General features: G+C 37.2%; 1 protein-coding gene across 1 annotated transcript; it reads left to right on the top strand.

Annotated features, from left to right (window-relative positions):
- Positions 1-2,499: 2,499 nt before the first annotated feature.
- Positions 2,500-2,928, top strand: LOC138157124 (small ribosomal subunit protein uS10-like). The gene has a single exon (XM_069082618.1). It carries the CDS (start codon positions 2,539-2,541, stop codon positions 2,926-2,928), a length of 390 nt encoding a protein of 129 aa, XP_068938719.1. The 5' UTR covers positions 2,500-2,538.
- The last annotated feature ends 10,192 nt before the right edge of the window (positions 2,929-13,120 follow it).

Raw genomic sequence — 13,120 nt, 5'->3', positions numbered from 1 at the left:
TTCTCTAAAATTGCATGAAAATAAATGATTAGCCCTTCCTATTCAATGTAACAAGCATTTATTAACTAGCAGTACAAAGAAACAAATTGGGAGGGAGATGATCCTGCCTTCTAGATGCTTACATGATAAAGAGGGATGGAACATGCAAACATATAAGTAAATACAAGATTATTTGAAGAAGAAGAGAAAATATGAATAATTTTGGAGACCACAAAAGACTCAGATGCCCCTTATGAGGTAGCACTGAGCTAAAGTAAGTTAAGAAATTCTTAGAAATGGAGAAAGTGCTTTGTAGGAATGGCCTTCTAAAGGCAGGGAAGCAGGAGTTAAAATGTCTTATGTAGAAAAGAGTGAATAGGGCAGTTTTATTTTAATTTAGAATGCAAGAAGTAGAATAATACGAAATAAATCTGTAAATATTAGAGGCTAGTTTGCAAAGGTCTTCAGATACCATAGTAAGACATTTATATTTTCTCCCAGAGGCATTATTTAGCCAGTGAAGATTCTTGAGTAAGATAGTGCCATGATCATATTTTTGTTTTGGGGAAGATTATGTTAGCAGCTGTGTAGAGACTTAATTGGAAAAGAGATAGACTAGAAATACAAAGCCAGTTAGAAGGTGATTAAAATATTCCAGGTGAGAGGTGATATGGGCCTGAATAATCTGGTGTTGGTATGAGGAATGAGAAAGGGACAGATTTAAGAGTTGTGGAGGTAGAAAAAACGAGACTTGGAAATCCATTAGAAAATACTTATGTATTTTCAGTCATAGAGTTGGTTGGGGTTGGGAGAGGGGGAAGGAGGGAGAAGGTCTTCTTCCCATTGTTATTATATGGAAAACATCAGAGTCTTTGCTTCACTGACCCATGCCAACTTTTAGAACATTTGTCGTTCAAGGAAATAGTAGTTTGTCCCCTGCCACTTATAATAAACGGCCTTTACTACAATTCCCTGGTTACAACTGTATCAAATGTTCCATGATTTTAGTTTTATCTTTAGCACTTTAAGTTCTCCGAGACTAGCAAATGATTAGATTCCATCCACAGTCGAGAAATTTCCATCTGCCTGACCTAAGGAGGGGCTTTGTTTTGTTTTGTTGTTATTGCTCTTTTTACTAGCACACCTCCACTTTGCTGATGTCCTCACCTAGACTGAAATCAAGAAATATTCCTTCTCAGCCACAAAGTTCACATTTTTTACATGGGAAGCTGACATTTGAACTTGAGATTTCTCAAGGAGATATTTAAAACAGCAATAGCTTGCAGTTCTATGGTCTTTTATAGTTTACAAAGCAATTTCTCTTATATTACCACATCTAACAATTTCAAAAATTCTGTGAGAAGGCAGAAGAAATGTCCTTGACTTCATCTGACGGGCAGAGAAACTGAGGTTCAGAGATGCTAACTCAGGATCAGCACAGTCAATGATGGAACCCAAGCCTTCTGACCTTCCAAATAAAGTGTTCTTTTCATTCCCCCCTTGGCATAACTTCCTGGTGGCATCTATAGAAAAGCCAGCAAGTCAGTAGCTCCTCTTTTTATTGTCAGATTAACATGGAAACATAGAGAAAGGAAAGTTGCTTCTCCCTGAAGCAACGCTCTCTCTTTCCTGAATATCTTGTCCATGCTATGGTTGACTAACTTCCTTTTGTTAACTATTTTGCTAACAGATCTACTAGTTCCATGTTTCATTCCAATCTTAAATTGAAGCTATCAGACTCAGCTATCACACCTGCATGAGTCAGGCCTGGACTATATTGGTTGCCTGAAGCTCAAACATGTTAGACAACTTGTTCAGTCTTTCTTCAGTACTGTCTAACTCTTCACGACCCCGTTTGGGTTTTTTTGGCAAAGATACTGGAATGGCATATCATCTCTGTCTCCAGCTTATTTTACAGATAAAGAAACTGAGGCAAACAGCGTTAAGTGACTTGTCCAATGTCACACAGCTAGTGTCTAAAGCTTGATTTGAACTTCGGTCTGCTTGACACCAGGCCCAGCTCTATGTTCACTGAACCAACTAATTGCCCCAAACAACTTGGGCCTGGTCAAATTGAAGTTTGAAAGTTATTTTTAAGGCATTTAGATTTTTTTATTAAAAATTCCACGACTTATAGGGGAAAAGGATTCTATTTATCTATCATCTATCTATCTATCTATATTGTAAAAAGATGACCTTTTTAATGAAGCATCAGAATGAGTATATCTCTGAGGCCACTTTCAGTTTTGATCATAACTGCCTAAAACTGATTCCTTTTAATAGTCCAGAGTGTCCCAAAAGTCTTAGTTCAATTCTAAATCACTAAAGCTTGCACTAAGATGCTTTTGTTTGTTTGCACAAAGGCTTTGGGAAAGTCTTATACAACAGAGTATTCATGAAGACTACCATGCTCTGAAATAATTAAACAATAGCTCAAGAGAGGAAGTTTTCGCTCTTTGGTGAAGGTATTGCCGCGGCAGTGTCTGCCTCTCCCCAGCCTGACTCACCGCTGTCCGCTCTCACTGAGGAATAAGTCGGTCAGGAAGCTGCTTCGCCGCCATGGCATTCAAAGACACCCGCAAGACCCTTGTGGAGCCCGAAGTAGCCATTCACCGGAACCGGATCACCCTGACCTGCCGCAACATGAAATCACTCGAGAAAGTGTGTGCCGACCTAATCAGAGGAGCCAAAGAAAAGAATTTGAAAGTGAAGGGACCTATTGGAATGCCCACCAAGACACTTCGAATCACAACTAGAAAAACTCCTTGCGGTGAAAGTTCAAAGACTTGGGATTGGTTCCAGATGAGAATCCACAAACGCCTTATTGACTTGCACAGTCCTTCTGAAATTGTTAAACAGATCACTTCTATCAGCATTGAACCAGGTGTAGAAGTTGAAGTCAAAAAAGAAAAAGAGAGGGAGTTTTCCATCTTTCTTATACAGAATTAATTTCTAGAATTTAATTTCCCTTACTAGACTTCTATCTCCATTGAGAAAACTAGAGAACCACGTGTTGGGTGTTTACTGGGGATACCTTTTGTGTATGGGTTTCACTACAAGGCCCTTAAGGTTCCTTCCAACTCTCAAATGGTAGAAGGCTACTGTATGACCTTCCTTCTTAGTTGACATTCTTCCTTCTGACTTTTGCACCATATATAAACTTCTCAGAGACTTCATGCAGCTGCTTTTTATACTGATTCCTTCCTCTCTACCCCCACTAAGAATATCATGTGTGAGTTGCTTATGATGGAAGGACTTTGGCAAGATTCTAGTCAGGGCTTCAGACTGAGCCTTTATGTTTTACAAATTGAGTGCTATTAGTCTAATGCAGAGGTGTCTGCATTAGACAGCCATTAAGACTCCTGTGTGTGGCTGGAACTCACCAAAAATAGGAAAATACTGAACAAAATAAGTGAAAATACAATAAAACATAGATGATGCATATGTGGATTTCAAAGTCATTATGTGTCCCACAGTAATCCTTCTGCATGGCTTAGAGGCCTCCATTTGTACACCCACTGCTTTAGTGTATAGAAGAATCTGTATTTTAATGATTGGTGATGGGCTTTTAATAAAAATAAATAACAACAGTAACAATAATACCTAACATTTAATAGTATTTTAAGGTTTTTAAAGAGCTTTACATGTTATCTCATTTTATTCTCACAAAGCCCTGTGACATATATGCTGTGATAATAATTTCTATTTTGCAGATAAGGAAACTGAGGCTGAGAGAGGCTGAATGATTTGCAAAAGGTCATTCAACTTGTTAGTCTCTGAGGCAGGATTTGAACTAAGCTGATCCTGACTCTGATTTAAGCACTATTTACCATGCCACTTTTCTGCCTCTGTAATTTGTATTTAAAAACTGTATTAGGATATATCATAATAATTAAAAAACTGCAAAAGCAACAAGACCTCATCAACAGAAGGCTTCAAGGGGAATACAAATCACCACTTGACAAGGTACTGGAACAGAGAGAGATTTATACTGGGGGTTCGACTAAATGACCTCTGAGGTTCTATGTTTCTGTAAAAATCTTATTGCAATTTGTTTTAACTTCTTTATATTTGATATGATAATTTGTATTAATCTCATATACATATATTTATTCTCTTCTACTAGATTGCAAGGTGCCTGAGGGTAGGGACTGTGTCATATTATATCTCTCTACCTAACATAGTACATGAATAGGCATTTAATAAATATCTATTTTTATAGAAATTTTCTTTCTAATTTTTTTGCTCTTATTTTTCTACCCTTTTCTCCTCTCTCCTTATTTTTTCCTGCCTTTTCTACTCTTAGACCTTCTCTCTACATTTTCACTTTAAGGTCAATTCCTATCTATTTATTTGCACTACCTGACCTGAACTGCTATTACTCTGACTTGACTAATTTGTTACTCTCTCCTGGTATATTAAGATGCAATTTTCCCCCATACTTAGCTTAATATATCTACCATAAAAGGCCTGAATTGCTTGGTACCCACCCACTTTAAAACTTTTTTATTGATATGCACACTTATCCATAAAAGCAACTTATGCTTGATAGCACTTTATACTTATCAAAATTCTCTCACATACATTATTTTTTTTTAGAACTTCTAATAGCCTTGTAAGCCAGAAAAGGTAGATATTTTCCTTGTTTTTCTTATGAGGAAACAGAGAAACTAGGACAGAAAGTGACTTCTCAGGGGCTATGAAGCAGATCTCCCACTATCTCATGAATCATTTCATAGTGTTTGTGTGTGTATATGTGTGTATGTATGTAGATAGATGATAGATAGATAGATAGATGATAGATAGATAGATAGATAGATAGATAGATAGATAGATGTGTATATCCTCACAGCAAGTCTTCTCTTCCCAAAATTAAAAAAACTCATACTTCTCACTCAGTAGTTTGCTCTCCCACCTTTAGTTCTTTTCCCCTTCACCTCAAAAACATAATTTTGTAACCCTGAAATATCCTTCTGTTTAAAGGAGATTTTTTATTTTAAAAATTCCTAATTGCTACATAAAAAATAAACTTTCATTTTAGGCATATACTAGCTTTCTTCAATAGTTCATCCTGGTGCATACAAAATAAATGTAGGGCGATCAGTGATTTTGTCATTGAAAAGAATGGATAACAAAACAAGGGATGTAGAGTAAAGGAACTCATACAAAGATCTCTAGACCTTTCAGTCTGATACCAAAACAATCTATATGGAAACTAGGGGCATTAAGTTTGGAGCAGGAAAGGAAAGAAAGCCCAAATCCAAGACCATTATAATTCTAATAAGAATAGACAATATAAATGTCTTATGGCAATTATTTAATATTCACGATATAACAGGGAATGACAGGAATGTTGTAATTCCAAGTGAGATAGGAAGATGAGATAGGGGACTTGAGCCCTACAAGAAGATCTGACTTAAAATGAGTTTAAAATGTATAAGGACATCTTTAGCTTGTGGTGTGGGGGCAGGTGGCTGAGGCTATTCAAATGATTCTTGGCTATGTAATCATGAGTTGTACCAGGCACGTTTCTGCCCTCATCAAATGTCTTCCTTACATCTATGCATCACCATACCTGTTCCTTGGTCATTTACATGTATCCTTTCCTACAATGGCAGTATAGTAACTTGGGGACCGCAATGTATATCAGGAGAAAACATTCTTGTTATTTAACTTGATATGCTTCATCAATATCTTGAGATTTGAAAAAAAAAAAAGTGTCCTCCAGTTTGCTGATAAAATGTATACATTGATGGGGACCCATTAAATATGACTGACCCACACCTAAAATATACCTTGAATATGGGAGCATGGCTAAAAGAAGCTCAAGATGCTACTAAAAAAATCAGGAAAAATAAATAAGAAAAAAAATACAGAAAAAAATCAGGAAAAACACTTGATTTTGTTCTCTATTTTTTTTCTCTCCAGAAACGTCCCTTTTTGTATTATACAGAAATAAATTTTTAAATAATACTTAAAGTAGAAAAACTCTTAAAAGCTAAACTTATTGAAGAAGACTCTCAAACTCGGGCTGCCCCTTTACCATCCTTAGCAAAATGGGAAATTAGGGAGTTTTTATCCCAAGACTATATATTCTAGTCACTAAAGGCTTTCCTTTACCAGATATGGTCCCATGCTTCAAAATTACTTCCTTCTTCACCCTCATCAAAGCCCCAGCTAACTATTACATAAGTATCAATCAGTGAAAAATGGTTTGACTCATATGGCCCCCAAATCCCATATCAGCCTCTTGCTAGAATGGCACTATAAGGGTTAAATTCTCTATTTTACTATTCTACATTCCTACTTCTCTGCTTCTCATCCCTCATTCCTTATTAGGTAGTTTAGAAAAAAAAATCACCTTAATTTTGCTGATCCTATAACAGGGCAATATAGTCCAGTGGTACCATACTCACTCTTGTCTCAAATGTTACACTATGTGGCAAAGTCCTGAGGATCTTTGGGCCTTCTGCTAGAGCATCATACCTTCCTTACACTCAGGCTGCTGCCACTGGGAGCATGGAGATAGCATAGTAAAGCTTCCTGCTAGCAACTGTTTGCCTCATTTCCTTTTGAATATCAACACAGTTTGATGAAGCTATCTCTGTGGAATTATGCTTATCATCTGAGCCCCTGAACTACAATAGAAAAATGTGATAAATTAATTTTCACTAAGCTATAAAGACTCTATGTTGATATATGCTGTATACCTCTTCCCCTCCCCCCCAATCCCCATCCCTTCCACATTAAGAATTAAGGAGCTGCCATTTGCCTGAGTTATCACTGGAGGGTGCTCTAGATGGTACATGTAAGCTGCTTATTGAAGAATTCAAAGATATAATCCATCTCTTCATTTGTATTAAGCTTCTTATTGGCAAAATACTACTATACATTAAAAATAACAATAATAAAAATAATAAGGTTGATGGTATACTTAGGAATAAATTAAAAAACTATTTGAAACAACAACTTTAGCAAAGTTGTAGGATATAAATTAACTCATGTAAATTATCATCGATATTTCTATATATTTTCAGCAAAGCCCAGAAACAAGAGATAGAAACAATAATTCCATCTAAAATAACTGCAGACAATAGAAAATATTTGGGAATCTACCTGCCAAGACAAACCCCAAAACTGCATGAACACAATTACAAAACACTTTTCACACAGATAAAGTCTGATCTAAACAACTGGAAAAATATCAATTGCTCATGAGAGGCAGAGCTAATATAATAAAAATGATGATTCTATTTAAATTAATTTCTTCACTGTCCTACCAATTGAGATACCAAAAACCATTTTATATAACTAGAAAAAATAATAACAAAATTCATCTGGAAGAACAAAAAGTCCAAAACATCAAGGGAATTAAAGAAAAACAAAAATGCAAAGGAAGGTGATCTAGTCATACCAGACCTAAAACTATATTACAAAGTGGCAATCATCAAAACTGTTTGGTACTGGATAAAAAACAGAGTGATGGAACAGTGGAATGGACTTGGTAGACAAGACACAGTAGTCAATGACTATGGTAATCTACTGTTTGATAAACCCAACAACTATAGCTTCTGGGAAAAGAACTTACTAGTTTACAACTAGAAAACAGTACAGGGGTGGCTAGGTGGCTCAGTGAGTAGAACGCCGACCCTGGAGTCAGGAGGAGCTTAGTTTGGATCAGGCCTCAGTCACTTACCCCCCCCACCACCACCACCACCACACACACACAAACTATTCGTGTGACCTTGGGCAAGTTACTTAACCCCAATTGCCCTCCAAAAAGCAAAACAGTACAGTAGAAACTAAGCATAGACCAATATCTCACATACTATACCAAGATAAGGCCAAAATGGATACCTGATTTAAAGGGTGTATCACACATAAAGGGTGATACCATAAGCAAATCAGGAGAGCAAGGATTTGCTTGTTTAGCAAGCAAATTTTACCTGTCAGATTGATGGAGAATGGAAGAATTTATGACCAAACAAGAGATAGAGAACATAACAAAATAAAAAATGAACATTTTGATTACATTAAAAAGATTTTGTACAAACAAAGCAATGCCACCAAGATTGGAAGGAAAGCAGAAAGCTGGAAAATGATCTTTGCTGCCAGGGCTTCTGATAAAGGCTTCATTTCAAAAATGTATAGAGAATTGAATCAAATTTATATAATACAAGTTATTCCCTAATTGATATGTCATCAAAGGATATAAACAGGAAGTTTTGAGATGATAAATTAAAGTTATCTATAGTCATATCAAAAAATAATCTAAATCGCTATCAGTTGGAGAAATGTAAATTAAAACAACTCTGAGGTACCACTTTACATTTATCAGACTGGTTAATATGACAGTAAAGGAAAATGATAAATGTTGGAGGAAATTTGGGAAAATTGGGACATTAATGCATTGCTGATAGAGTTGTGAACTGATCCAAACATTCTGGAGAGTAATTTGGAACTATGTCCAAAAGGTATAAAACTGTATACCCTTTGACTGAGCAATGCCAATTCTAGATCTGTATTCCAAAGAGATTGTAAAAATGGGAAAAGGACCCACATGTACAGAAATATTTATGGCAGTTCTTTGTGTGGTAGCAGAGAAATGGAAATTGAGGGGATGCTCAAAAGGTAGGGAATGGAGATTACACACACACACACACACACACACACACACACACACACACACACACATACCTTGAGGTATCTGAATAAAATAAAATACTATTCTTCTATCAGAAATGATGAGCAGATGGACTTCAGAAAAACCTGAAAAGATTTACATGAACTGATGCTGAGTGAAATAGGCAGAAGCAGGAGAACATCGTATGCAATAATGGCAACATTTTGTGATGGGCAACTATGATAGACTTAGCTCTTCTCAGCAATGCAATCATCCAAGCCAATTCTAATCAATCTCATGATGGAAAATGCTTACCACACCCACAGAAAGAATTGTGGAATCTAAATGCAGATCAAAGCATTCTATTTTCACTTTTTTGGTTGTTTTTTGTGTTTCTTTCTTGTTATTTTTCCCTTTTGTTCTGTTTTTTTTTCACAACATGGGTAATGTGGGAGATATGTTTAACATGACTGAATATGTATAACCTATATTAGATTGGTTGCTGTCTTGGGGAGGGGGAGTAAGAGGAAGGAGAGAGGAAAATTTGGAACTCAAAATCTTACAAAAAATGAATGTTGAAAATTATCTTCACATGTAACTGGAAAAAAATAAAAAACTATTAAGTGAAAAAAAAACCAGACCCCAGAGCTTAGAACACCATTCAAAGCAATAAATTCAAAATCTATTTTAGAAATCTGTGCTCAAAAAATATAAATGAACTTTCTGGCAATCCAAACATAGCCACCTAATTTTCTCTTTGAAAGACCATGGACACATAGGATAAATGTTCTCTGTTAGGCTCTCCTTCTGCGCTCATCTCTCTTTCCAGTGTCTGTCTCTGCTTCAAGGTAGTTTGTGAAACACCACAGCTCGATTTAGAGTCAGCTACATCAGTAAATGCAGCATGACTGTTCATTTAGCTAATTAAGTACTGAGGTTATCTACACTGATCTCTCTATTTATCTCTTCTTCAATATGGCTGTAAAAGCTACATACCTTTCTCTACATCTGCTCAATCAACACCTGGGTCTAATCACAACTAATTCTTACATACTCATGAGGCTATTTGAATTTTAAAAGAACCATGAAGTAATGTTTAAGCCCAAAAGAATAAATTGATAATTGTGGAATTTCAGGTAATGGGTAGGCTACTGAGAATGATTTATGAGTAGATGGAACCCCTTAAATCACACTACTCACAAGTGACTATCCTATTTCTGCAAAAGAGCCAACCCTATATGTGTTAACAACCTGCTTATCAGAGGCAAATTGTTATATATTGCTAATTTATCCTTATTCTTCACAGGTAAATTTTCAGAAAAAGTTTCATTCTCTCCTCATATTCTAATAATATGGATTATGGTACTAATAATATAGTGTATCCAATGATATGGACTATTTGCGCCCAAACTGTAGTGGAGTCTTCCAAGCTCATATCGGTCTGATCAGCCACAGTCAGACACATTGAGCCTCAATTCCAACATATTGATGTCATTTTGGTCCTCTTCAAGAACGAAGGACAACAACCAAGCAACTGCCCAATGATACAGTTGTTAAGCAAACCAGGCCCAAGCTCTGGCCTGACTCGTATACCAGTAGACCCTTGTATTTATGGTTTCAATGACACATTTGATAAAATCCCTTATGCTATTCTTATGGGAAAGATGAAAAGATATGAACTAGACAATAGTCCAATTAGAGGAATTCAGAAGTGATTAAGTGTTTGAACCCAAAGAGTAATAATTAATATGACTGATATCATCCTGATAATCTCCAGAGCGAGGTGCTAGAATGAAAGGGAATTAGGAATAATTTATTTTAGAATTAAGGATTGTAGCTGTCTTGAAGGAAGCCAGGGAAGTCAGGAGGCAGAGATGAGGAGGGAGAGCATTCCAGGTCTAGTTCCAGACAGGCATTCCAGACAGGCAGCAAAAATGTCCAGTGAGTAGAAGGAGGCTTTTGTGGAAAGAATAGCAGGGAGGTCAGTGTTACTTGATTACAGAGTATGTAGATGAGGGGAATAGTCAAGTTTTGAAGAACTTTGTATATCAGAGGATTTTTAAATTTGATTTTAATCCCTAATAAAACAGGGTTTATTAAGTGTATGTGTTGGTATAAAGCCACACACAAGCAGCTTTCCAGAGGACTGCTGCTGTGAACAGCTTTTCAAGATTGTGATTACACAGTATAGTGAACACTTTATTCCATAACAAAACAGAGAAAACATTCACGGTAAATCAAGGTAAAGCATTCACAATGTTATAGCTTGTCACAGAAAACCAAAATATAGCATTCAAACAACTTATCACTAAGATGGTCACATAGTTTTCACCACAGTGGTCACAAAGTATTCAACAAAGAACAATCACTTAGTAACTCATTCAATCATCATTAAGGTGGTTTGCCTCCTCAAGGAACACAAAGTACAATAGTCAAAGTTCTCCACTCATGGGGGTCACTATGTTAACTCAATCAGTCACTTATTCAATCATCAGCCACTAAGTACAATCCTTTAGTCAATCAATCATTCAATAATCCTTCATCATTCACTATTCAGATCATCAGAAAACACACAAACCCTCCACCCCTAGGTCACTAGTAAATTACAATTTTTCAGTCAGTACACAGTATCCAAATAAAGTCTTCTTTCAGCTTGACTCAGGGTGGTCTCTCGGGTTCCATGGACCCCCTTCCATGGTCCCAGATCCTACCTGGATTCACCAGTCACCTGGGTTCAAAGGCAGATAGCTCCCAGGTCTTGTCCAGCTCTCCATGCAGTTCCTGTTCTACATTGGAGCTCACAGTGTCCTGTCCATCTCAAATCCTTCACAGTCTCTGTTCCTTGGAAGACAAGGCTTAACAAAGTCACCAACAAGTTCATTCAAAGTACCAGCATCACAGTCATGCTTCCTTAGTCTTCGGAAGTTCTGACAGGCCCTCAGAAATCCTCAACAACTCTGGCTGGCCCTTGGACTCAGCAGAAGTTTCAGCTGGTTCTCCAAATCAAAATCATACTCTCCAGCCTGGAGTGTTGGGGGTTGAGGGGCTTTCCTCTTCAGCCTCTCCAGCAACAGCAGCTTCTACCTCCGCAGAGCTTGCTCCAAGATCTGTCTGACCCAGCAGGAAGTTCTCCTTATATACACACATAGCATTAGCTCCTTCCTGCTTCAGCCAACCCCTTCCTGTTATGTTAGCAACAGGCGTTCATACCTTCTGTTTCTTTACAAGAGGCCTGATTCATTACTAAGTGCTAAGTACCTGTTACCTTTGCCAATACAAAGGGATCTTCAAATTCAAATTACATTACCATTACAGTTGGAGATGCAATGTGGGCAGAGTGTGACCTGGTCAGAACTATGCCTTAGGAAGATCACTTTGGCAACTCAGAGGAGGATGGACTGGAGTGGGGAGAGACATAATGGTAGGCAGAACAACAAGCAGACTACTGCACTAGTCTAAGAAGTGATAAGGGTCTGGAACAGGATAGTGGTAGTGCCAGGAGAGAAAAGGAGGCATATAGGAAAAAATATATGAAGGAAAAATCAACAGGCCTTAGTAACTAATAGTATATGGGGGTTGAAAGTGAGGAGTTGAGGATGACACCTAAACTGTGAGCCTGGAACTAGAAGGAAAATGATATCCTTGAAAATAATAAGGAAATTAGGAAGAAAGAAATGGTTAGGGAGGAAAAATGAGTTCATTTTTACACATGTTGAGTTGAAGATGTCCCCAGGAATCCTGTTTGAGATATCTAGTAGGTAACTGGTGATGTGAAACTGGAGGTAACATGGAATACTGGGTGGGCTGGGGGGGGGGGGGGGAGGTAACACTGCCGATGGAATTGGATGGCATGAGTTTGAATATTGGTTTTTGTCCTTATCCACCACCTCATTACACCACCTTGAGCAAGTCATTCAACAAGATTGTCATAGTTCTTGTCTTTTAAATAGGCGTAAGAGTGGCCACATCTTTGTGTGGTTTTTCAGGAAAGTTCTTCGACTTACTTGTACCTGTAGCATCTCCCCTAGTTCCTTTCAAACACTACACGCTCAGCAAAATTTTGTGAAACATGGAGATCCATTATTGAAGATCTAAAAGATAAGCTCACGCAGAACCTTAAGCAATAAAGTGCTGCTATTCAATCCTATATACATATGCCCTCTTTTACAAGCTGATGAGGCCTTTAAATTAAGGCTAAGAGATAGGTTATTTTCTTTATCAAGTGCTGGTGTACCCAATTAACACCTGAAACTCGGGCTTTCTGTATTGTTTTTGGTTGGTTAGTGTTTTTTTTTCCTGTGTCATTCTACAAAAAATCATAACAAGCTGTTTCTCACTTGATATTCTCTGGATGGGGATGACAAGTTGATTTTCATTCATTTCCTTGAAGCTGGGCTTTGAGAAACAGGAGATTATCTGGAGTTGTGACAACCAGTTTCAAAAAACTATTTAGACAGAGAAGCAATAGACGGAATCCTTTGGATTGCCAAACACACAGACAAAGGAGGGTTTATCAGG

The sequence above is a fragment of the Petaurus breviceps genome, unplaced genomic scaffold (genome assembly GCF_028583685.1).
Source record: "Petaurus breviceps papuanus isolate PSGF00001 unplaced genomic scaffold, PetGlider_PUasm1.0 111, whole genome shotgun sequence".
In the NCBI taxonomy this organism is placed as follows: domain Eukaryota; kingdom Metazoa; phylum Chordata; class Mammalia; order Diprotodontia; family Petauridae; genus Petaurus; species Petaurus breviceps.
Note: the sequence above shows the minus strand (reverse complement) of the source record. Positions and strands in the feature narration are given on the sequence as shown.